General features: G+C 46.6%; 1 protein-coding gene across 7 annotated transcripts in view; it reads left to right on the top strand.

Moving 5' to 3' along the window:
- The window catches only part of TNRC6C (trinucleotide repeat containing adaptor 6C), a 95797-nt gene that overhangs the window by 52861 nt on the left and 20692 nt on the right, over positions 1–22244 (top strand). For 4 of the 7 annotated variants that reach the window (XM_032870498.1, XM_032870500.1, XM_032870504.1 and 1 more), the window contains 8 exons: positions 1623–1838; positions 3631–3797; positions 7133–7213; positions 8526–8583; positions 15534–15676; positions 17175–17348; positions 18652–18798; positions 20597–20716. In XM_032870498.1, coding sequence (XP_032726389.1) covers positions 1623–1838; positions 3631–3797; positions 7133–7213; positions 8526–8583; positions 15534–15676; positions 17175–17348; positions 18652–18798; positions 20597–20716 — 1106 coding nt within the window. The remainder of the gene's footprint in view (positions 1–1622; positions 1839–3630; positions 3798–7132; positions 7214–8525; positions 8584–15533; positions 15677–17174; positions 17349–18651; positions 18799–20596; positions 20717–22244) is intronic. The other 3 variants (XM_032870501.1, XM_032870499.1, XM_032870502.1) reach the window with 2 other exon arrangements.

Raw genomic sequence — 22244 nt, 5'->3', positions numbered from 1 at the left:
AATTATAAATATATATTAATTACAAAAGTTGATTAACTATAATGACCATGGTCTTAATATATATTCTTAGTTTTGACTTACTTAAATCATTTGTCATATTGCCTTTCAGAAAGATGGGAAAATAAGGCTGACAAATTTTAAATGAGTGTGTTATTTAATTACCCACAATAAATCAGTATTTTTACAGCTGATTGATCTTTAGCAACACCTAAATTATTTGATCTTCCTAAAACATCCATAATTTTTGTCAGCTCTGTTAATTTCCCTGATTTAATTTTGTCCCTTAAATTTATAAAATGATTTTTCCCGATATGCATTATTGTTTTCTGTGTCATTATAGGGAATATTATAGTTAGCAGTTGCTGACAATAACTGATTAGGGCTAACTTTCCTGTTATTGGCAATAATTTACATCATATGTTGCTCAGCATGGAGCTTGTAATTTAAAATGACTCATAGATTGGCACGGTCTTTTGCCATTAATCAATATTACTGCATTTTGTTAGAATAAAGAGCATCAGGGGAGTTGATTCCATACTATTTTTAGTCAGAAAAGTAATAAATTTCATAACTGATGGTAGTACACATTGCAACCAAATTATTTAAAATTTACGGTTACCTGTTGATATTGTATGCTCTCTATTCTTTAGTTAGTATTTAAAATGTTTGCATTTCCATCTCTGAGAAACTGTATTGGTATGAAAATTACAACTGATGTGAGCTGTCAGTATAGTTAACAGTAGGTTCAAGCAAGCTTACAGGCAGAAGCAAAGTGAAGTATGGATTGATTTGGGAAAATGAAGTTTATGTATGTAACGTAAAATATTTCTCTTGCTAAAGTGTAAAGATACTGGCCAGATGCTTCTCGTAGCCTGGCCCCCTGACCTCCCCCGTGCATGTCGAGAGCAATGCCATGACCTTCCAGACTCCACTGCATACCCTCGTCAGGTGCCAGCCTTGGGGTCAGGATGCTCTGGCCACAGCACTGGCCAGATGAGGGAAGGAAGTGTTCCCAGGACCCTTGCAGTCCGCCTGCCCAATCCTCTAGGCTCTCCCTGTCCTTTAAGATATGCCTCCCTCTGCTCCTTCTCAGCTCACCAGGTGCTGCGTGAGAACCCTCTGGATTTCCTGTCACTGCTTTTCTGTACATGTTTCATCTGCTGTCTTCTCATGTCTTTGCCCAGATATGTGTCTTTGATGGTCAATCAAAGATAAGCTAGAATGATTTTCAGTATATATTTGCAACTTGTAAGTTTTTCTTATAGGAGAATAATGTAACATAAAATTTCTTCTAGATTACATGTAATACTAGACGTGTAAAAGCTACTTCTTAAATACGAGTTTTAAACTCTTAAACCCTGTTACGTTGCAGATACTGTGAATTCAGTTGTCTTCAATGTTTAAGGGGCTCTTGATTTTAAGTGGGTAGCGGTCAGGAGTGAAAACACTGGGAATTTATAAGCTAAACAAATTTAATCAGATATGATACTGCCTCCTTTCTGCTTTCCCCCAAAGCCATCCTAAGACAGATCATCTCAGAATTATCTTGAACTTGAAACGACCATTTCCATTTCTCGTCTGTTTCACTCCTACTGTGTTCTCTCGGTCGGTGTCCATTTCAGTCTCAGCAGGCTGGGGAGAGATGCCTAACGTCCACTCAAAGGCTGAGAGCTCCTGGGGAGAGCCGTCCTCCCCCTCCGCCCTGGTTGACAACGGCACTGCAGCGTGGGGCAAGCCACCCAGCAGCGGCAGCGGATGGGGGGACCCGCCCGCGGAGCCGCCAGTGACGTTCGGGAGAGCCAGTGCCCCCGCCGCCGCCCCAGCCCTGTGCAAACCAGGTAAGTCCGACTCGGGGCTTGACAAGTGGGTCAGGGTATTTTCTTGAGAGGTATACTTCCTGTCGAATTTTAAGAATTCAAAGTCTAGGACAATTTCCTCATTTTATTTGTACTTTAACACTAACATATTTGCTGTGTCTGGTATATGGACACAGAGGAGCTCCTAACAGAAGCCCATGCTCTCCTTTAAAAAAAAATTGGTTACCAGAATCCAGACCACACCACGTGTGTGCCGGCTACCCAGAGTAGTGGCTACGCCACAACGACGTCCTCACACCTGCCCCCCGCTCGCTGCTTCCCTGAGCGGCGGGATGAAGGAAGGCACGCCAGTGTCCCTTCCTGAGACCTCCGGTCCTTCCCAGCGGTTGGCCCTTGCTGCCTCGCTTGTGTCTCGTGAGCACAGCTCTGCTCTTGGTGCTCCAGGCTGACACGTTTTCTCCTCTTCCTGTCTCCTCTCGTCTCGTCTCCTCTCGCCTCTTCTCTCTCTTTCTCTCTCGAAGAAGAAGAGGAAGCAAACAGATTGCATTGTCCTCCCATTCTCTGGAAACTTAAGAAGTACACCTGCGAAACGTCCTTTCTCACAGACATCCGCATCGCGTTCACCGAGTGGAACTCTGTGACACGTGAATTTGACAGTGCGATGCGTAGGACGTTAGTGTGAACCTACTATTGCGATTTAATAATAAGATCGGTTGTTAACGTGGCTATAAAAGCTTCATATTCTCTTTGGACAGCCTTAAATGGCTTAGATCTTAAAATGCAACTGTTTGTTTTATATTTTTGCTGTTGCATTTTGCATTAGGTTTGTGTCTGTTACTTTGCTAACACTGGATTGTGTGCTCTGTATATCTACCATTCTGCCGGATGGTTTATTCCATCCATACAAATCTAAATGATAAGGAGGTACTTACCATTTGTTGTTGCAAATCTAAAGGATAAGGAGCTGCTCAGGCTGACTTGCCATCTGGAGGGGGGTATATTTGTTTTTATAATTTGAACTTGGAGGCACTAGGCTTGTCTGCCTTGAAAAAGCATCATATCCTCATAGTCTTACAAAGTCCAGCTGACTGTATTATCACTTAATCTTGGCCTTCTTCACCTTCTCCCAGGAAGTGAAAATCTGGGATAACTTTCGTACCCAAAATCACTTTGTATCTTCAAAAAGTAGAAAAAACAATATCCTGAAATCAAAACTCAGTAGTCAGGTTGTGGCTCCATCTGCCCGTGGCCTCAGCTGTCTCCATCCTACTGTTCTCAGAGTATCTCCTGGGAGCTTGATAGAAACAGACTGTCGGGCCCAACCGCAGATCTGTGCATTTCTCGTGATCCCCAGGTCACTCGAGGCTGGTCGCGTCGAAGGAGCACGAGTCCTCATACTGCTGCAGGTTTGGGCCACGTGGTAATCAAAAACCACATGGGGGACGGTGATATTTTTCAGGACTCGGCATTTTGCTGGCCATTTCATACCATGCAGACATTGTAGCCTCCTCCTGTGGCCCCCAGGATTTATTGTTAAAAAGTCCATGCTTCCAAATCACCTCCAGCCGGTTAAGGGATTTTGTAACAACCCAGATGACAAACAGTTGGAGTTTGAAGAAAAAAATATACACGTGTTTGCATATCTACTCTATAAGTCATTCGAGAAATTCAGTTCTTAGGTCCTGGGGAAACGAAGTAGTAAAAAGGTAGATTACATTACACCACTTTTGCCCCACCTCCCCCTAAATGTTATCTTACAGCATTTACTTTAGGAAAGGTGAGTTTGGTGAGTTCATGTTTGCTCTCTTTCTAGCTTCAAAATCTATGCAAGAAGGCTGGGGCAGTGGTGGGGACGACATGAACCTTGGCACCAGTCAGTGGGAAGACGAAGAAGGGGGCGTGTGGAATAATGCTGCTTCCCAAGAAAGCGCCTCCTCCTGCAGTTCCTGGGGGAGCGCCCCCAAAAAAGGACTCCCAAAGGTGTGTGCAACACTAAAGAAAAGAAACTCTAAAAATCAGTGGTGCTTAAAGACACGTTCGGGGCAGCGGTGCTGTTCTAGTTAACAGCGACGGGTAGACCAGGAGTTCTTGAAGTGCTCTGGGTACTTCTGGAAGAGCCCGAGATTTTGTCAGGGGTCTCGCCTGAGCGAAGGCTGGCATTTTCCAGAGACTACCTGGCATTGCCGTCGTAGCATACCAAAGTCAGAGACAGATGTGAGAATCCAGCTGCTTCTAAGAAGCCAGACAGTAAAGAGATTTGCAAGCATGTACAACAGTGTCACTCTTCTCACAGAAGGTTCTTCTTTTAGAAAACAGTTTTCCATTTAAAAAAGTATGTTATTGGTGTTAACATAGAATGGGTTTGTTATTGTAATTTTTAAACAAATTAATAACTATTTTTAAATTTCTCAGTTTTAATTTCTAATAACCGTAAATATTGATAAAAAAAAAACCCATAAAACCAGAATTTCTTTAGAATCCTCAAATCTTTAAGAGAGGGTAATGAAGTTGGTCCTCAGACCATTAAGTCTGAAACTCCTGAGGTAGACCAGTAAGTTGTCTTGTAGCAAATGGGCGGCCGCCTGGAAAAAATTAAGTGAGATCCACAACTTATATATGCACCAAGATAAAATCCAAGTAGATCACAAATTTAAGTATGATAAATAAAAAATATAAAAATGGGGAAGGATTTTAAAGACAGTCTTGGGAGTGGGAATGACCTTTCTAGCTAGGACTAAAATCTAAAAGCCATCAGATGGAAGACTTACAAACTTCAGTAGATATACATGAAAACTGTGCACGACAGAAAATACCAAGAAGTCAAAAGACAAATAAGCTGGAAAAAAATATTAGTATCCTAATATGGAGAGGGCAGATCTCCTGAATATATAAAGAAAGGTCCTAGAAACTGATTTTTTTTAAAAATCAATTAGTAACCCACTAGAAAAAGTGCAAAGAATATAAACAGAGGGTCCCTGGAGAAGGAATGCAGCCAGCTCGTACACAGACGAAGGGTGTTCAGCCTGACTTCCGGGAAGAGAGTTCAGTTTAAAACAACAGTGCGAGGGGCGCCTGGGGGGCTCAGTCGGTTCAGTGTCCGACTCTTGATTGCAGTTCGGGTCCCAATCCCAGGGTCCTGGGATCCAGCCCCATGCCAGGCTCTGCGCTCGGTGCGGAATCCGCTTGTCCCTCTCCCTCTGCTCTTCTCCCCTCCCCCCACACCATCTCTCAAAGAAATAAATGAGATCTTTTTAAAAAATAAAGCAACACTGAAGACGCCAGCTTTCGTCTCTCAGACCAGCGGAAATCCGCACGTCTCATACACAGGCTGCGCTGACAAAGCTGTTAGAAAACCAGCACCACCGTCCGCTGCTGGTCAGAATGTGAACCAGTGTAAGCCGCACGGCGGGCAGCTTGGCGCCCTCTGTTTGCAGATCTGTCGGCGCGTGGGTGTGGCGCTTCCACTGGTCTCTGGTGCAGCAGATGGCATTTGTACACAACTCTCTGTTGCAGCGTGTTTGCAGTCAAATAAAATGATCGAAGTGTGCATCAGTGGGGTGACTAGTTAGATGACAGCACGTCCACGCCGGGGAGAGCCAAACAGATTTTTGAACAGAAATTCTGTATATATTCTTACAGAAAGATCCCCCAAAGTATATCATTAAATGAAAAGGCAAGGTCCAGAAAAATGCGTGCAGTACACACCTCCTTTGGTGGTAGGGAAGAGGAGTGTGCGTGTGTGCCCATGTGCGAAGGGGGATTTCCTCTTGGGGAGAGCAGGAACTAACCGGATGGAGGCGGGGGTAGGAAGAAGATGCTTTGGTGTGTGCCCTTTTTCTACTTCCAGATCCTGTGAAGGTATTGTCTGTTCAGAAAAACTAATTTAACAAAGTGTTCAATTAGCAGTAAGCAGAACCCAGAAACTAAAATCGGAGCTCTCTTCATTAGGAGTGGAAATGATTACAGACATCAAAAAGGAGTCTTTAACAATCGGACTGGCAAATAATCGAATTAATGATGGGACCAGAAATACCAAATTGGTAAATTAAAATATTGTGTAATCTTGGCAGCTCTGGCCCTGGCAGTGCAGCCGTGCCTCCCATAGCCTTCGGGTAAGCGGCTTCCTCCAGGAAAGTGTGCCCGCTCGCTTCATGTCACCCCATACCCTCCCTCCTCTGGTTAATGGCAGGCCCAGCTCTGTGAAGGATGGTTTTAGAGGAGGATGTTTTTCCTACTATATTAACACATGGTTGGAATCTCTGTGGTTGTCAGACTGGGAGGGAAATTGCTGGAAAATGGTTCACATCCACACTCGGGCCTCCTGCGCTGCCCTGCTCTCCCCTCCTCTGCCCTGCGCTTGCTCTCTCCTTTTCTCTCCATCTTGCCCCTCACCAACGTTTGCCCATTTACTTTCTTCCGTACCCTACAGGCTGCAGGCAGTGAGAAATCAGTAGAATTAACAGGCTTGTTGTGCCTTTCATCTTGTTGCCTTTTCATTCTGTTGGAACAAATGCCCTGCATTTTGTCATCTCTCACAGTAAAGCTAATAGAAGGGCAGAAGACGTAAAATTTTTCATTAACTTCACATAGTATTAGCATAGGGCCGTGTTCAGAGGAGCCCTTACGATTATTTGATAATGAAAGTGGCACTTATTTGTGATAAACTAAATTCTCGGGGGAAGAAAAATAATTTTCTTGGTTTTCTTTTTTTTTTCCAAGATTATATTTCAGAGAGAGCAAGAGAATGTGCAGGCATGAGTAGGGGAGGGACAGAGGGAGAAGCAGTCTCACAGAGCAGGGAGCCTGTGTGGGACTTGATCCCAGGACCCTGGGATCATAACCTGAGCTGAAGGCGGATGCTTAACCAACTGAGCCATCCAGGCATGCCAATTCTCTTGGTTTTTTAAGGTCTATAAATGAGGGATGCCTGGGTGGCTCAGTCCGTTAGCGTCTGCCTTCAGCGTGGGTCACGATCTCAGGGTCCTGAGACTGAGTCCCACATCGGGCTCCCTGCTCAGTGGGAAGCCTGTTTCTCCTTCAGCCTTCCAGTCCCCCTGCTTATGTGTGCACACACTCTTATCTCCGACAAATAAATAAGATCTTTAAAAAATAAAGTCCATAAATTACACACATATGCCAACTTGCAAATGCACCTGAAGCATCCCATAGTACTAGCCATGAAACAGAGTCAGGGACTTTCTGGTGCACAGCATTAGTCAACGTGAAGATTTTCTAACTTTTAAATCACTGGGAATTTTAGGCATCTCCCATTTCTAGAAGATATGCATTAAAATGTGATCCATGCTTCTTTCTAGGGCATGAAAACGTCTGGCAAGCAGGACGAGGCCTGGATCATGAGCCGGCTGATGAAACAACTCACAGACATGGGCTTCCCGGTGACTGGTGTCTTATTTTACCGCTCCCCTCCATGTGTGCTGCCATGCGTAACCCTGATTGTGTCCTGCCCACGTTTGTCGTGCGTAACAAGGAAGATTTTTTAGGGAGGAGAATGTTCATACAACTTAACTCGTAAATTCCTCTTTCACACGAGCCCTTCTGGTTAGGGATCATTGCTTTTAGCCACAGCAAGGATCCACACCGTTTCTGCCAAGTAAGGTGTGAGAGCCTCTTCTGGAAGAAAACGTGCTGGGTCATGGCTCTGTTCGTTGGCTTAGCCAGTGACATTCTTTCTTTTAATTTATAACTAAAAGTGAATTTTCATTAGTTTATCCAGCAGCTTGACAAATGATGAGAGAACACTTGGTATAAAGCTCTGTGTCCAGAAAAAGACTCCTCACCCAGCCTGTTGAGTTCCTGAGTCTCAGGGCCCGGGTCGGGAGAGTTCACATCACAGGATGGCCCTCTGAAAATGTGTCGTGATGTGTTCAGTTCTTGAGATCAAATACCGGGGGTCAGATAGTGTGGATGTCACCTGCGTTTGTTATGTCTTGTCTTCGGAAGTCTTCTCTCCAGATCACTGCTCAAACGAATATTTATCTTTTGATTACTGTGGATGTCCCTAAAGAAGGAGTCCAGAATGGCCCGGTCTAGAAACCACACACTTCATAGCAGGCCCAGGTCCTCTGACATGGGGCAGGGCACAGGCCCAGGAGTGGCCCAGCCTCTTCCTATGTGAGACACTGGAGGCCTGCCCAGGAGTCCCCATTTCCACCGTGGTGCTTGCACACACTAAAACCCTCTTTGCCTGCACAGGCATCTGTCCCATCGTAGGGGGGTTTATCCAAATGAATCAACTCGTTTTGTTTTGATCTGTCTTTACATTTCTTGGTGAAGAGTAGTTGACGGCCAAGCCCAGAGTCCGTGAAGGAGAGAATGGAGCTCTGTGCTCTAGCTCCCACAGCAGTTTTTCCGAAACTGTCCTGGTGGAGATGTCACCTTTGCTGAATGGTTGCTGCTTACATAGAGTCAATGATAAGATTCCACGGGCACTGTATTTAAGGTGTTAAATACAAATTCTTTAAAAGTCAGTTCAGTACCTAGTCATCTTCTAAGTGCCTTTTACTTCAAAGACTTCTGTCTCTAGCCTCAACAATAAGAGAATTATTTCCAGTTCTGAAACCTAGTAAGATAGGTTAATATTAGGTCAACCATAATCATTTCTCTAAGTTAGTAGGGATAGAACTCTTCGCTAGCTCTTTTGTTATCATAAAAGCATTGTCCTAACTAAAACCTTCTTTGCCTGCACAGAGAGAGCCGGCTGAAGAGGCCTTGAAGAGCAACAACATGAATCTCGACCAGGCCATGAGTAAGTAGTGCGACACACGCTTAGGGCGCACTTGTGAAGGTGCCGCTGTGTGGAGTTTGGATTTCCAGAAGCATTTCATTGTAGTCTTGGGTTAACGGGGAAAACCGCGCTGGGTAGACAGGACCAGGTTTCAACAAAGGAGCAACCACGCGCCGTGCACTGGCCGGGCAGCAGCCTCTGCAGGCGGGCGGCCTCGGAACGGATGGCCGGACCCCACGTGGAGGCGTGTTTGCTGCTTTCATTTTTCTCTAGTACTTCAGCAAACACAAGAGTTTTTTCCCTCCGTACCGAGGGGAGGTCCTAGTGGCGTTCTTAGAGAAAAGCTCTAGGACCACAGGCCAGACTTCATCTGACAATGACTGAGCCTGTTCTTCACGCCCGGCCCCAGAACAGGCCTGCTCGGGGACCAGGAGAGAGACGCCAGCGCCTGCGGAGCGCAGCCTCTGCGCACGAGATGAGATTGACCTCAAGACAAGCAGCCCTCGTTCTGGAGCCGCTTTAATAGTAATAATAACTGAAGGCGGTAAAAGTCAGGGTTGGAAAACTATCACTGTGTTTTAGAATGGTATAATAAACTCTTAAATGCAGCATAAAGGTTACAGGAAAAGAGGATTAAACTTAACTGTGGCTGCTACAACTTGGGAACAAAATCTCAGCATAGAAAGAGATCATTTGTGACGTCAAAAATGTAACGGGAAGAGCAAAGCCAAGGAGGAGAAATTGCTGTCAACAGGAAAAGGACTGTTCTCTCTGTGAGCCGGTTACGGTAGACCTCGTGGTGACCACGAAGCAAATCCCCAGGACAGACACACAAAACGGGGAGGCAGAGAGTGGAAAACCGCCAGTACACAAAGGAGGACAGGAACGGAAGGAAAAACAGTGAAAAAGAATAACAGGAAGGCAAAGAAAGGATAGAAGGACAGCAGTAAGTCCTCGTATGTCTGAAGTCTCTCTCTTTTTCTTAAGACTTACTTGTTTATTCAGAGAGAGAACGAGCATGAGCGGGAGGGGCAGAGAGAGTTGGAGAGAGGGAATCTCAAGCAGACTCCACACTGAGCACGGAGCCCGACGTGGGCCTCGGTCCCCGACCCTGAGACGACAACCTGAGCAAAAGCAAGAGTCGTCCGCATCCCCGGCCCCACCACCCAGGCGCCCTGGCGGTGATCTCTCTTAATGGCGGTGCGCTAACTCACCAGTCAGAAGGCACAGAGCGATGGGCAATGGGGTGGAGTAAAGCCACAAGTCCTGACTCTGTGCTGCCTGTCCGACTCCTGTAGCTCTGAGACACACACAGGCTCACGTGGAAAGGGAAATGATATTCCAGGCAAACAAACAAAAAGAAGGCAAGCACAGCTGGACTTGATACCAGACAAAATAGACTTAAAGCCAAAATGGGTCAGAGTCAGAGAAGGTGATTATATGACAAAAGGGGTCAATACATCAAGACGATGTAATGGTTGTAAAAATACATCCATTCTCCGCAGCTGACCGCCGAAGTGCAGTGAGTAATGAAGAACCGATCTTAAGGAAGAAGTAGCCAGTACAGTACTGGAGGGATGCCAGCTGCCTGCTGTCAGCTGTCAACGGTCACAAGACCATCAGACTGAAAATCAACAAGGAAAAATTGAAATGAACCACACTTTAAAGCAGATGGACTTAAAAGCCACACACAGATCATCCCATCCAACCCCAGCAGAACACACACATTTTCTAAGCATACGTGGAACTCCCTTCAGGATAGATACCCCCCTTTTTCTAAGGTTTTATTTTCAAGTAATCTCTACACCAAAGGTGGGACTCGAACTCAGTGTCCTTCCAGGAGAGATCCTAATAGACCATAAAACCAACCTAGTTTTGCGGGGCCTGAGTGGCTGTCAGTTAGGCTGTGAGCCCAGGGTCCTGGGATTAAGCCCTGCGTTGGGCTCCCTGCTCAGCGTGGAGTCTGCTTCTCCCTCTGCCGCCCCCCTGCTTCTGCGCTGTCTCTCTTAAATAAGTAAATAAAGTCTTTTATTTTTTTATTTTTTTTTTAAGATTTTATTTATTTGACAGAGAGAAAGATCACAAGTAGGCAGAGAGGAAGGTAGAGAGAGAAGGGGAAGCAGGCTCCCTGCTGAGCAGAGAGCCTGATGCAGGGCTCGATCCCAGGACCCTGGGATCATGACCTGAGCCGAAGGCAGAGGCTTTAACCCACTGAGCCACCCAGGCGCCCCAAATAAAGTCTTTTAAAAAAGAGAGTGAGATTGAGTCAATAAATCAAAACACAGAGAACTCCAGGACCTGAAGACTCACTGGCAGAAATTCTACCAAATACTAAAGAAGAATTAACACTAGTCCTTCTCAGACTCTTCCAAAATACTAAGAAGGGGACACTTCCAGACTCATTCTACAAGGCCAGCAAAATGCCAAAACCAGCTGATGCCAAAACCAGCTGAGGATACCACGGGAAAACTACTGACCTGATCAGTAGATGCAGAAACTTTCCGCAAAGTATTCGCAAACTAAATTCAACGACACGTGAGTAGGATTATATTCCATGACCAAGTGGGATTTCTACCAGGGGTGCAAGGTGACTTCAACATACACAAATCAATAAGTGTAACACATCTTGTCAATAAGATGAAAGAAAAATACCGTGATCATCTCAATAGAGAAGAAATCTTTGACAAAATAACAGCATCCTTTCATGATTTAAAAAAAAAAACCCTTAGCAGACTGGGTATAGAAGGTACGTATCTCAACATAATAAAGGTCATACACAAGAAACCCACAGCTAACATTAGAGGAATTGAAAGCGTTTCCCCTAAGATCAGGAGCAAGGCAAGGATGCCCATTCTCTCCACTCCTATTCAGTATAGTACCAGAAGTCCTAGCCAGGGCAATCAGGCAGGACAAAGAAAAAGAAAAAAGGCATCCGTGTTGGAAAGGAAAGTCAAGTTCTCATTATTTGCTGATGATATGATCCTATATATAGAAAATTCCAAAAAATCAGTCAAAAAACGTAGAGTTAACAATTTTAGTAAACTGGCAGGATACAAAAATCAGCATCCAGAAATCAGTTGCATTCCTTTACAGTAATGATGAAGCATTGGAAAAGAAATAAAACCAATTCATAATAGCATTCATAATAGCATTAAAAACAATAAAATACTTAGAAATAAATTTAACCAAGGAAGTAAGAGATCTGCACAGTGAACACAGTAGGACTTTGCTGAAAGAAATTGGAGAAGACACAAGCAAGTGGAAGGGCATCTCATGTTCGTGGATCAAAAAACTAATAGTGTAAAGATGGTTATGTTACCCAAGGCCATCTGTAGGTTAATTGCAATCCCCATCAAAAAACCAAAGCAATTCACAGAAGTAGAAGAAACAATTCCTAAAATGTGTGTGGAATCACAAAATAATCCTGTGAAAGAACAGTTGGCAGTGTCACACTTCTGGATTTCAGGCTGTACTACAGAGCCATAATAATCGAAACAGTGTGCTACTAGAACAAAAATAGACACATCTGGGCCCCCAGCTGGCTCAGTCAGTTGAGTATGTGACTTGATCTCAGGGTCATGAGTTCGAGGCCCATGTTGGGCCTAGAGCATACCTTAAAAAAATAATAATAATAATAATAATTAGACTCGTCAACCAGTGGGTCAGAACAGAGCCCAGATTTGAACCCCAGCAGCTACAGTCAACAGAACACTCGGCAAAGGAGCCAAGAATACTCAGTGGGGAAAGGATGGTGTATCTGACACACGGTTCTGGGAACAATGGAGAAACGTGCAGAACAATGAAACTGGACCCCTGTTTCACAGCACAAAAATTAGCTCGTAATGGATCAGAGGTTTAAACAGAAGATCTGATACCATAAAACTCCTAGAAAAAGAACTTAAAGAAGAGCCCTGTCAATATTGGTCTTAACAATGATTTGGGAGGGGGGGGCATGACATCAAAAGCACAAACAACTGTGGCTACATCAGACTCAAAAGTTCCCGCACAGCAAAAGAAACAAGCCTAAAGAATGGGAGAAAAATTTTCAAGCCATATATTGGATAAGGAGTTAATATCCAAAATATATAAAGAACTCAGTCAACTGAAACCAAAAACGTATGGTTTTCAAAATGGGTAGAATAACTAAACAGACATTTCTGCAAAGAGGAGATCAAATGGCCAACTGACAGGAAGAGGTGCTAAGCATCCCTCACATCGGGTCAGTGCAGATCAGAACCACAGTAAGATCTCACCTCACCCCTGTCGGAATGGCTTTCATCAGGACGACAAGGACGGATGCTGGTGAGGATGTGGTGTAAAGGGAACCCTGTGTACTGTCAGGACTGTAGATTTGTCCGACTGGTATGGAAAACCATATAGAGGTTCCTCAAAAGATGAAAAGTAGACTCACCGTACAACCCAGCAATTCCAGTTCTGGGTATATATGCGAAGGGTGAAAACGGGATCTTATTTATTTATTTATTTTTTAAGATTTTATTTATTTATTTGACAGAGATCACAGGTAGGCAGAGAGAAGTGGGGAGCAGGCTCCCTGCTGAGCAGAGAGCCCGATGCAGGGCTCCATCCCAGGACCCTGTGATCATGACCTGAGTCGAAGGCGGAGGCTTAACCTACTGAGCCACCCAGGCACCCCAGTATCTTTTTTTTTTTAAGATTTTTTTTTTTTTTTTCCACAGAGACTTAGGGAACACAGGCAGGAGTGGGCGGTGGGAGAGGAAGGAGCAGGCTTCCCACTAAGCAGGGAGCCTGGGGGCTCAACCCCAGGATCCTCGGATCATGACCTGAGCCAAAGGCAAGATGCTTAACGAATGAGCCACCCAGGCGCCCCTGAAAACAGGATCTGGACAGGATATCTATACTTCCGTGTTCGTTGCAGCATTACTCACAATAGCCAAGGTGTGGAAACAGCCCAAATGCCCATCAGCAGATGAATGGGCGAAAAAAATATGGTTCATGGACATGGTGGAATATATTCAGCTGTGAGAAAAGAGGGTTTCCTGCCATCTGCACCAACAAGGGCAGACCTTAAGCACTTGATGCTGAGTGAGCAAAGTCAGACAAAAATATTTCATGATCTCACTTAACACGTGGCGTCTTTCCAAGTTCAACCTGTAGAGCACAGACAGCGAATGGTGGTTACCGGGTAGTGGGGCTGGGGGGATGAGCCGTGTAACAAGCGGAGGTAGGCCGCGGAGATCCCGCGCACAGTGGGCAGAATGTAGTCATGTTGTCGTGTAATTACATAACCTGCTAAATACGGCTCCACGGCCATCAGATTACGATATATCAATGTATCAAAGTTACATATATACCTGAAATTTCCACAGTGGTGTGTATCAGATTTATTCAGTTAAAAGTAAATAAAATAATAATGATGTTAAATAGTCACATGTAAAATGCGGCTGGTTCCCCAGGAAATACAGGGTCGGGTTCCTGCAAGCCTCTGGCCACAGCATTTTTGTTGACCGATCAGTACCTAACCTCGCTTTATGTGTGTTTCCATCTAAAGACGCTTTACTTAATATAAGTTTCTCACAGGTAACAGTATGCCATATTTCTTTCTTTACAGTAAAACACTAGCTAAGAAAGATTTAGCATTTTCCTGACCCTGGGTCATGTGACTGTGAATCTGTGGCCATCTACTCTCAAGCTAACGCCATCTGCCACACTTTCTTAAAATTACACTATCTTGGGGCACGTGGGTGGCTCAGTCTGTTAAGCATCTAATTCTTCATCTCAGCTCAGGTCTTGATCTCAGAGTCATGAGTCAAGCCCCATGCTGGCCTCCATGCTGGGTGTGGAGCCAACCTAAAAAATCAGCATCTTGTCATCCAAAAAGTTAGGCACTCTTCCCATCCTTTCCATAGCTTCATTACACACTTAGATACTACTGAGCACCCTCACGTACAGATGGGTGACTCTTCTCTTCCTTTAGCCAGAGGCACCGTATCGTGGACTTGCTCCCACCGTACTTGAACAGCAGCATGCCACTCATGCCTGAACAACACGTACCTAACCTATGTTTTCTCCGTCAGGCACAACACTGCCTTCCTGCACTCAGGAACACAAGAGAGCACATTAGCACTACACTTGGGGTCCATTTTAAACATGGAAGTCACCAACAAGAAGCACAGAAACGTGGCACTGAATAGACCACAGAAGGATGCTTGTCGCTGTAGGAGAGCTCAGTAAGAAGCCAGCATCTCGTTTGGCCTGAGTTAGGAATGTGTACATCGGGCAACCAACATAATTCACCACCCTGCGCGTGTCCACAAAAGTACACGATTACTGTTCTGGGGGCTACAGATAAATTTGGCCAGCCTGTGCATTTATGAGCACAGAATCCATGAATGATGAGAACCAACTTTGTAATCAGCGTGCGGGTGCGGAAATGTGTGGTACAAGCTGCTAGGACAGAAATGACAATCCGTGTGAGCTGGAAGAAATTATTGTAACTTGTTAGAAGTTTAAAATAGCACAAAGTCAAAGATAGCCATGCCAAACCAGTCACTAGCCTGAGAGCCCCTGAGGACAAAAACCTTGCCTGTTTGCATGGTATCGTGTCCCCAGTATCTGGAAGAGCCCTTGCAGCCCATGGGGGTGCAGGAAATGGAAACCACAGGCCGTGAGGGCAGCAGCACTATTTTAAACAGGAAGATCAGGGCAGGAACACAACGGGGAAGGCTGTGTGAAGAAGGGGGTACATCCCTGTGGGGAGGGAGGTCAGGCGCCTGTGGGGCGGAGTGGCAGGTGTGATTGGAGTGGGCAGGGCAGGAGCAGGGGCAAGAGCCGGGCCCCGTCATAGACCGTGGGGGTCACAGGAGCAAAACCATAGCCTCCCTGTTTTCCATGGGGTTGAGAGACTCAAACTGGTGCCCATCTTGTGCTCGGCACTCCTGACTGACACTCCTGGGGCATTTAGGTGTAAGTGTTGCTTCTGTTTGCTCCAGGCGCCCTGCTGGAAAAGAAGGTGGACGTGGACAAGCGTGGACTGGGAGTGACCGACTACAATGGAGTGGTCACCAAAGCCCTTGGCTGCCGCCCACCAGTCTCCAAAGACTCTTCTGGGGACCGCCCCACCTTTCTCGACAAGGTATGGATTTAGGGGGTGCTTTGTTTGTTCGTTTTTAACAAGAGGTATTTTTCATTTTAACTGTGTCCTTAATGCAAGCTGGATTGGGTATTTGGCTGACTATAATATTTAAGTGGCCGCTCGCTTTTTAAAAATGTGTATGAATGTTTAGCTCAGAAGAAATAGTGTCGTACTTCACACAATGTGACTAGGGGTAAAAAATACAGAAACTGAAAACATTTTCATTTTAGTGAGTGAACTTGGCTAGGTTATCTGCTTCCATTTGTCCAATAACAAGGGTCATCAAATTTCTATTTTACTGTCTTATTTTATAAGACATTGGAAATAATGTGTGACATGTTTAATCTGAGGAAAAGAAACTGGAGGTGGTTGGGCGCAGGCATCTTTGTCTGGCCCGCCCAGCTCGGCTGCTGCAGAGCGCGTGCAGATGTCTGTTTGAAGCCACTGGGGGGGCTCACATGTCTGAACACCAGTTTGGTCCTTTCAGGATTGTCACAATGTAGTGATGTCCCTGCTCCAGATGGGTGTGCCTTCAAAAGGAAGGTGAGAATAGGATCCCGTGAAATTCAGTCAAAATGTTGAACCTTGAAAATAAAACTGAAGCAAGAAACGGCAGGTTTAGCAACAAAGTTGGAAGAAAGGCTCACAACAAAAAAGAAAAGCTCACAGGAGAGAGCTCTAGCCCTTCGTCTCTGCTCACAGAGAAACGGGGTCCCTTGCTACACTTCGCAGCAGAAAGCTGTGGCTAGGGAAGGCCTGGAGGGAAGGTCAGGTCATACCCTGCCCCCCTGCTGTGGGTCCATTCATGTCCAAGATGCTTAGTGAAATTCCAGTTTAATTTGGTATCCTGTATTTTTACTTGGGAAGTACAGGACCCTGACTTACTTACTTATTTTTAAAATGTAGAATAATACCAAAAAGAAAAAGAAGAAAAATGTAGACGACTGCACACTGGTTGTGAAGTCAGAGAAGATAAATTTGCAAAGGGCCTGACATATAATGTGACCTTAATAATGTACAGGAGAGTTAGTAAGATCCGTCTGCTCTATGACTTACCCTATTACTGGATTAAACCATGTGAAATTGCTGTTGGTAAGTCAAAAACAGCTGGACGTCAGCAGAATGTAACCCAGTGCACCCTTAGAGTCTTGGTACTGAAAGGAAGGAGCCTGTTTATTTGAAAATGGTTGTGAAGTGTTGCCCAAATAAGACTTTCGCTAATGTTTCCGGGCTTCTCCTGAGCCCTGTCCCTGGGCAGCGTTGGCGGGGTCAGAGCACGTTGTAAGTTAATGTATGTGTTTATGAAGTGATTGTTAGAACGAGAGCAGCATCTTAATCCTGTTTCTCTTTTTCTTTTCCCCTCTTCCTTTGGCCCATGTTCTCCATTCTCTTGTTATCCACTCTTTTTTGATCTTTTAATTCTTCTTCCATCCATACCCCTTTATATGTTCTTGGGAAACTGCTTTGTGCTCTGTCTGCGGATGGACGCCACACACAGCTCACCCTTTCTTTCTCCAATCAGGACGGCGGCCTAGTGGAAGAGCCCACGACTTCACCGTTTTTGCCTTCACCAAGCCTGAAGCTCCCCCTTTCAAACAGTGCACTCCCTAATCAGGCCCTGGGTGGGATTGCCTCAGGGCTGGGCATGCAAAACTTGAATTCTTCTAGACAGGTAAGGCTTGGGCAGAGAGCTGGCGCGATCTCAGTTTCACCTGCCTCTAACAGATGTGTTTGGGACGTGCACTTTGATTTTTAACTAATGCCTGTACTTTAAAATACAGTCGAATATGTCAAGGTAGCTGAAATACTAGAAGTGTGCTGTCCAGGTACTGAGAGTTGAATCCGGTTCTTGAAATTGAACCGTGTTAGAGGAAGTGGGTCCGGGTGATGCCATCCTTCTCCTGGCCGTCCAAACCTTGCATACACTGGTCTTTGAGAAAACAGCAAATGCTCGCCCTGCTCCCTGAAATAAAGGTGACATCTCAGTGGTTTCCAGAGAGCCACACTGACATTTTCCCTTCCCTGACACTCAGGGGAGGTGAGAGTCCCTGTCAGGCATCACAGAAGGGAGGACTGTAAGTGCGTATTGGCTGCTGCTCCGTGGCCCTTGTGTCTCCCAGTCCCCCAGAGGACGGGACCTGCAGGCCGATGGTGCCTTTCCCGTCTGGGGGACGTCCTTTCCGTGGATTTCCTTGCACGTGAGGCTGGCACGCACCCATCTCTGAAACATCTCTCCAAGGCGCCACTGTGATGATCGGGTTGGCCCGACAGTATGCGTGTGCGCCTGTCGTCCCAGGGTAGCAGCTGCGCCCCAGCCGGCGGCCTCCCGGTGCTAGTGCCAGTGGTAGTTCAGTGCCGCGCCTGCTTAACGGGGCTCCTGCCATCGGACGGCGAGCAGGCCAGCGGGGTGCGGGGAGCGAGCCCACCTGGAGGCTTTTCTACTCAGCGTCCCGCAGGGCTCTTAGCCCGCAGAGCACAACGGGCCCCGAAAACGGATTGGTTACATTTAACACGAAGGTAGCGACCTGGATCTACCTATTTGTTCAGCTTCTGCTTCGGTGGAAGTTGTATTGCTCTTTCCTGTTCAAATGTTGCTGTCTCCAGGTTAGTAGTCCCCACCCCTTACCGCTCGGCACCCCACCACGGTGTCCTGCGGCAAGAGCTGTGAAGCCAGTAGCGACACGTTGCTCTTGTTTGGCGCGCCTTGGGGTGATGCTTTCTTTGGATGTGATGGCCTTGTCCGGGGCCCCCCTTGGACTGACTCCGTTGCGTGGCTTCTGTGATTGACCCACGCAGTCCGCCTTCGTGCGCAGCCGCTCTGCGTGGCAGCGGGCACCGTGAGTGCGCTTCGGTGCGAGTCGACAGTGGAAGGAAGTAGGGACGGTCTTGCTGTCCCGTGCAGGCCAGCAAAGCCCCCTGCGGGGGTCCCGTCGCACCCGCCCCCGACCGACCCGGCCCCTCCCATGTCCCCGCAGATCCCGAGTGGCAATCTGGGCATGTTCGGCAGTAGTGGAGCAGCACAAGCCAGGACCATGCAACAGCCGCCGCAGCCCCCCGTGCAGCCTCTGAGCTCCTCCCAGCCCAGCCTCCGTGCTCAAGTGCCTCCGTTTCTATCCCCTCAGGTGGGCCCCGTAGCCGCACGTGCCGATGCAGGTGCCCCGATGGCGGGTGGCGTCGGTGCCGTGGCCACATCACTCGTAACTCGAGGGCGAGCTCACCCACCCCAAGCACGGTCATCTCAGCCCGGCCGCAGGGGGCATCTGCAGGACGGCCCCTTGGAGCGGCTCAGTGTCCACCGCCCATAGCGAGCAGGGTCCCTGGGGGAAAGGATACGCCTCCCACGCTGCCGTGGTGCAGTTTTTGTCCAGGTCTTAGAATTATTCAGGTGAACCCGATGAATTGTCCTAGCTGGGAGAGGAACGTGACACGCCGAAGTATTGCTTAGCCCAGAAGGGAGCGGGTAGGAGCACGTAGGAGCCCTCGGGGCCTGAAGAATGCTTCAGGGACCACCTGCATGTGATCATAGGTCATATTATAAATTAATAAACTTATTATATTAATTTGGCTGCTTAGTTAAGTTCGTTACTTAGTATTAGACTATTTTTGCCCATAGAGGTTCTTTAAAAAAAAAAAAAAAAAAAAAAGTCAAACAGAAAAGGAGAAGGATATCTTGTTTGGCATAGCTCTTAAAGCATATGGATTTTTTTCATGTTAATATTGTTTACTTTTAGAACATTCCCTAATTTTACACTTTGGACTGAGTTTTTCCTTATAGTGTTTCAGTCCTCACCCCTTATAAAAACTCAGTAATAGAGACTAATGGTAAGTTATAGAATTAGCTGGAAGTAGTTAACCCTCCACAGCTGGTTGACCCCAGATTTGTGCGCTGAGCTGAGGCAGCTGAGATGTAGGTGAAGTAATTGTCCAGTTCATTCGTCAGGATGAAGGGTGAGCTGCCGTACCACAGGCCCCAGAGTACAGAGGCTTCCACAAGATAGGGTTTGCTTCCCTGGGTGGCCGTGCAGGGGGCAGCCATCCAGGGCTGTGGGGCACCCCTACCTCAGCCCTCCCCGATCGCTGGGCACTGCACAGAACACTTCCACTTGTGTCCCACTGCCCAAGCCTGGGAACACAGCCAGCCCAGCCCGAGGGGCAGAAGGAGAGCTGGGCCTGGGTGATGGGCAGCGGGCTTCCCACACTCACAGAGCACGTGTCACCCTCGTGCCCCCCATGTTACCTGTGCTATGACACAGCGTGCTTTCTTTAAATGACTTGTCTGCTTAAATAAATCTATTCTTCAAACTTTACATATCTCTCAGAAGTAGAAAAGTCACATTTTTGTGGTAACATATTAGACAACTATTAAAGTAAAAGATGCCCATCCACGTTCTACCTAAAATCATCTTGCATCCAGTTGTGATAAACACACATGGCATGTGGTGGAAAGCACTGGAGTCTCCGAACCGTGCCCAGACTGTTCCAGTGCAGTGACTGCCAGTTGAAGGGGCCCCCCTGAATGCGCACGCGGCTTGATGGGCCAGGGCAGGGCTGGCAGAGGGGCCTAGACCCCTTCCCCGAGGCCCCACATTCACTCTTTCCTGAAATTAGGCCAGTTATTTCATGGTGACAGAATGTGAGCTCAGTTTTCGATAGGAGTCACCCAGAGCCCTAGTACCTTACGTCATGACCGAAATATTTGGAGTGGGGAAGCTCTTTCTCTCCATCCGTCCTTATTTTCCACAGAAGCACATTAACTACTAGTGGTAAAAAGCCCGTGAGTATTTTAATGGGTTTCGAAGTTCATTCTGAAGACAAGCTTAACTGTCGGTAATTCCTCAGTTCCGCATCTTGAAAACGGCCTGGACGGGTGGCTGTTTCGACAGGGACGCGGTGGCTGATGCTTTTTGTTGTGTCCGACAGGTTCAAGCACAGCTTTTGCAGTTTGCAGCAAAAAACATTGGTCTCAACCCTGCACTATTGACCTCGCCAATCAATCCTCAGCATATGACGATGTTGAACCAGCTCTATCAGCTGCAGCTGGTAAGTGGACGCTTTAGCTTGTGGAACCTCGAAGGAGTGCGCGCTGCCATTCATGTGGCTGGCAGCGGCCTAGCTGCCGACTGAGGAAAGTACTTCACGCCTTGCGCTCTTCCTGGCGGGCAATGTCACTGAGACTTTCATAAATTTTTTTAGGCTTTTAAAAAAATTAGGCAGGGGCGCCTGGGTGGCTCAGTGGGTTGAAGCCTCTGCCTTTAGCTCACGTCATGATCCCAGGGTCCTGGGATCGAGCCCCACATCGGGCTCTCTGCTCAGCAGGGAGCCTGCTTCCTCCTCTTTCTCTGCCTGCCTCTCTGCCTACTTGTGATCTCTGTCTGTCAAATAAATAAATAAAACCTTTAAAAAAATAAATAAATAAAAATAAAAAAATTAGGCAGTTTTGTACTCAAGGGTGTTTTCCCTCAGCTTTGTGAATTCTCTGGCCCCTTCACAGAGTGTCCCAGACCTCACCAGGAGGCGTGTCCTTCACTCAGGGTCTCGGCTAGCCTTTCCGATCCACAGCTTCCCATCAGGACCCCAGAACACAGAAACTCATTTGAGGGACAGTTTTCTAAATTCTTTAAGGTAGGGGACACACAGAGACTGTTCTGGAATCATGAAAGAGAAATTACTTCATTACATACAGTAGATGCCTTAGAGGTTAGGGCTTGATTCTCACAGTCCCTGTGGGGAAGGCTGATGTAGCCTAATAGTTCTTGAAAGTTTTACAATTTTTTGAAAGTTTTACAATTTAACTTAAATTTTTAATTTTCAAGAATCTTACTGCTTTTTTTTTTTTTAAGATTTTATTTGACAGAGAGAGAGAGATCACAAGTAGGCAGCGAGGCAGGCAGAGAGAGAGGAGGAAGCAGGCTCCCCGCTGAGCAGAGAGCCCGATGTGGGGTCGATCCCAGGACCCTGGGACCATGACCCGAGCCGAAGGCAGAGGCTTAACCCACGGAGCCACCCAGGCGCCCCAAGAATCTTACTGCTCTTAACATAAAATGCCATATCACTGTACCATCTCTAGATGCGTCCTGGATTCATATACACTGAAGGACCTTTCTGTAATATGCTGACACCTGCTTGCTTTCAAAGTCTGGTTCAACAGCTTCATTTCCTTGAAAAGGACTAGGAATTGGGGCACCTGAGTGGCTCAGTGGGTTAAGCATCTCCCTTTGGCCCGGGTCATGATCCCAGACTCCTGGGATCGAGTCCCGCATCGGGCTCCCAGCTCCACGGGGAGTCTGCTTCTCCCTCTGACCTTCTCCCCTCTCAGGCTCTCTCTCGCTCTCTCTCTCTCAAATAAATAAATAAAAATCTTTTAAAAATAAGGAAAAAAAAGAAAAAAGAAAAGGACCAGGAATCATTAAGGAAGGAAAAAAGGCCTCTGATAGACTAAAACATTGATGCGAAAGCTTTCCTTACAGGAGAGCCCCAGACCCTGTCAGCCCTATAACCGCACTGGCTGTTAGGCTCTGTCTAACCAGTCCGAAGGGCTGGTTTTCCAGTAAGTAGAGCCCCAAGCCCT

This window comes from Lontra canadensis, unplaced genomic scaffold (assembly GCF_010015895.1).
Source record: "Lontra canadensis isolate GAN:19392208 unplaced genomic scaffold, GSC_riverotter_1.0 scaffold41, whole genome shotgun sequence".
NCBI lineage: Eukaryota > Metazoa > Chordata > Mammalia > Carnivora > Mustelidae > Lontra > Lontra canadensis.
Note: the sequence above shows the minus strand (reverse complement) of the source record. Positions and strands in the feature narration are given on the sequence as shown.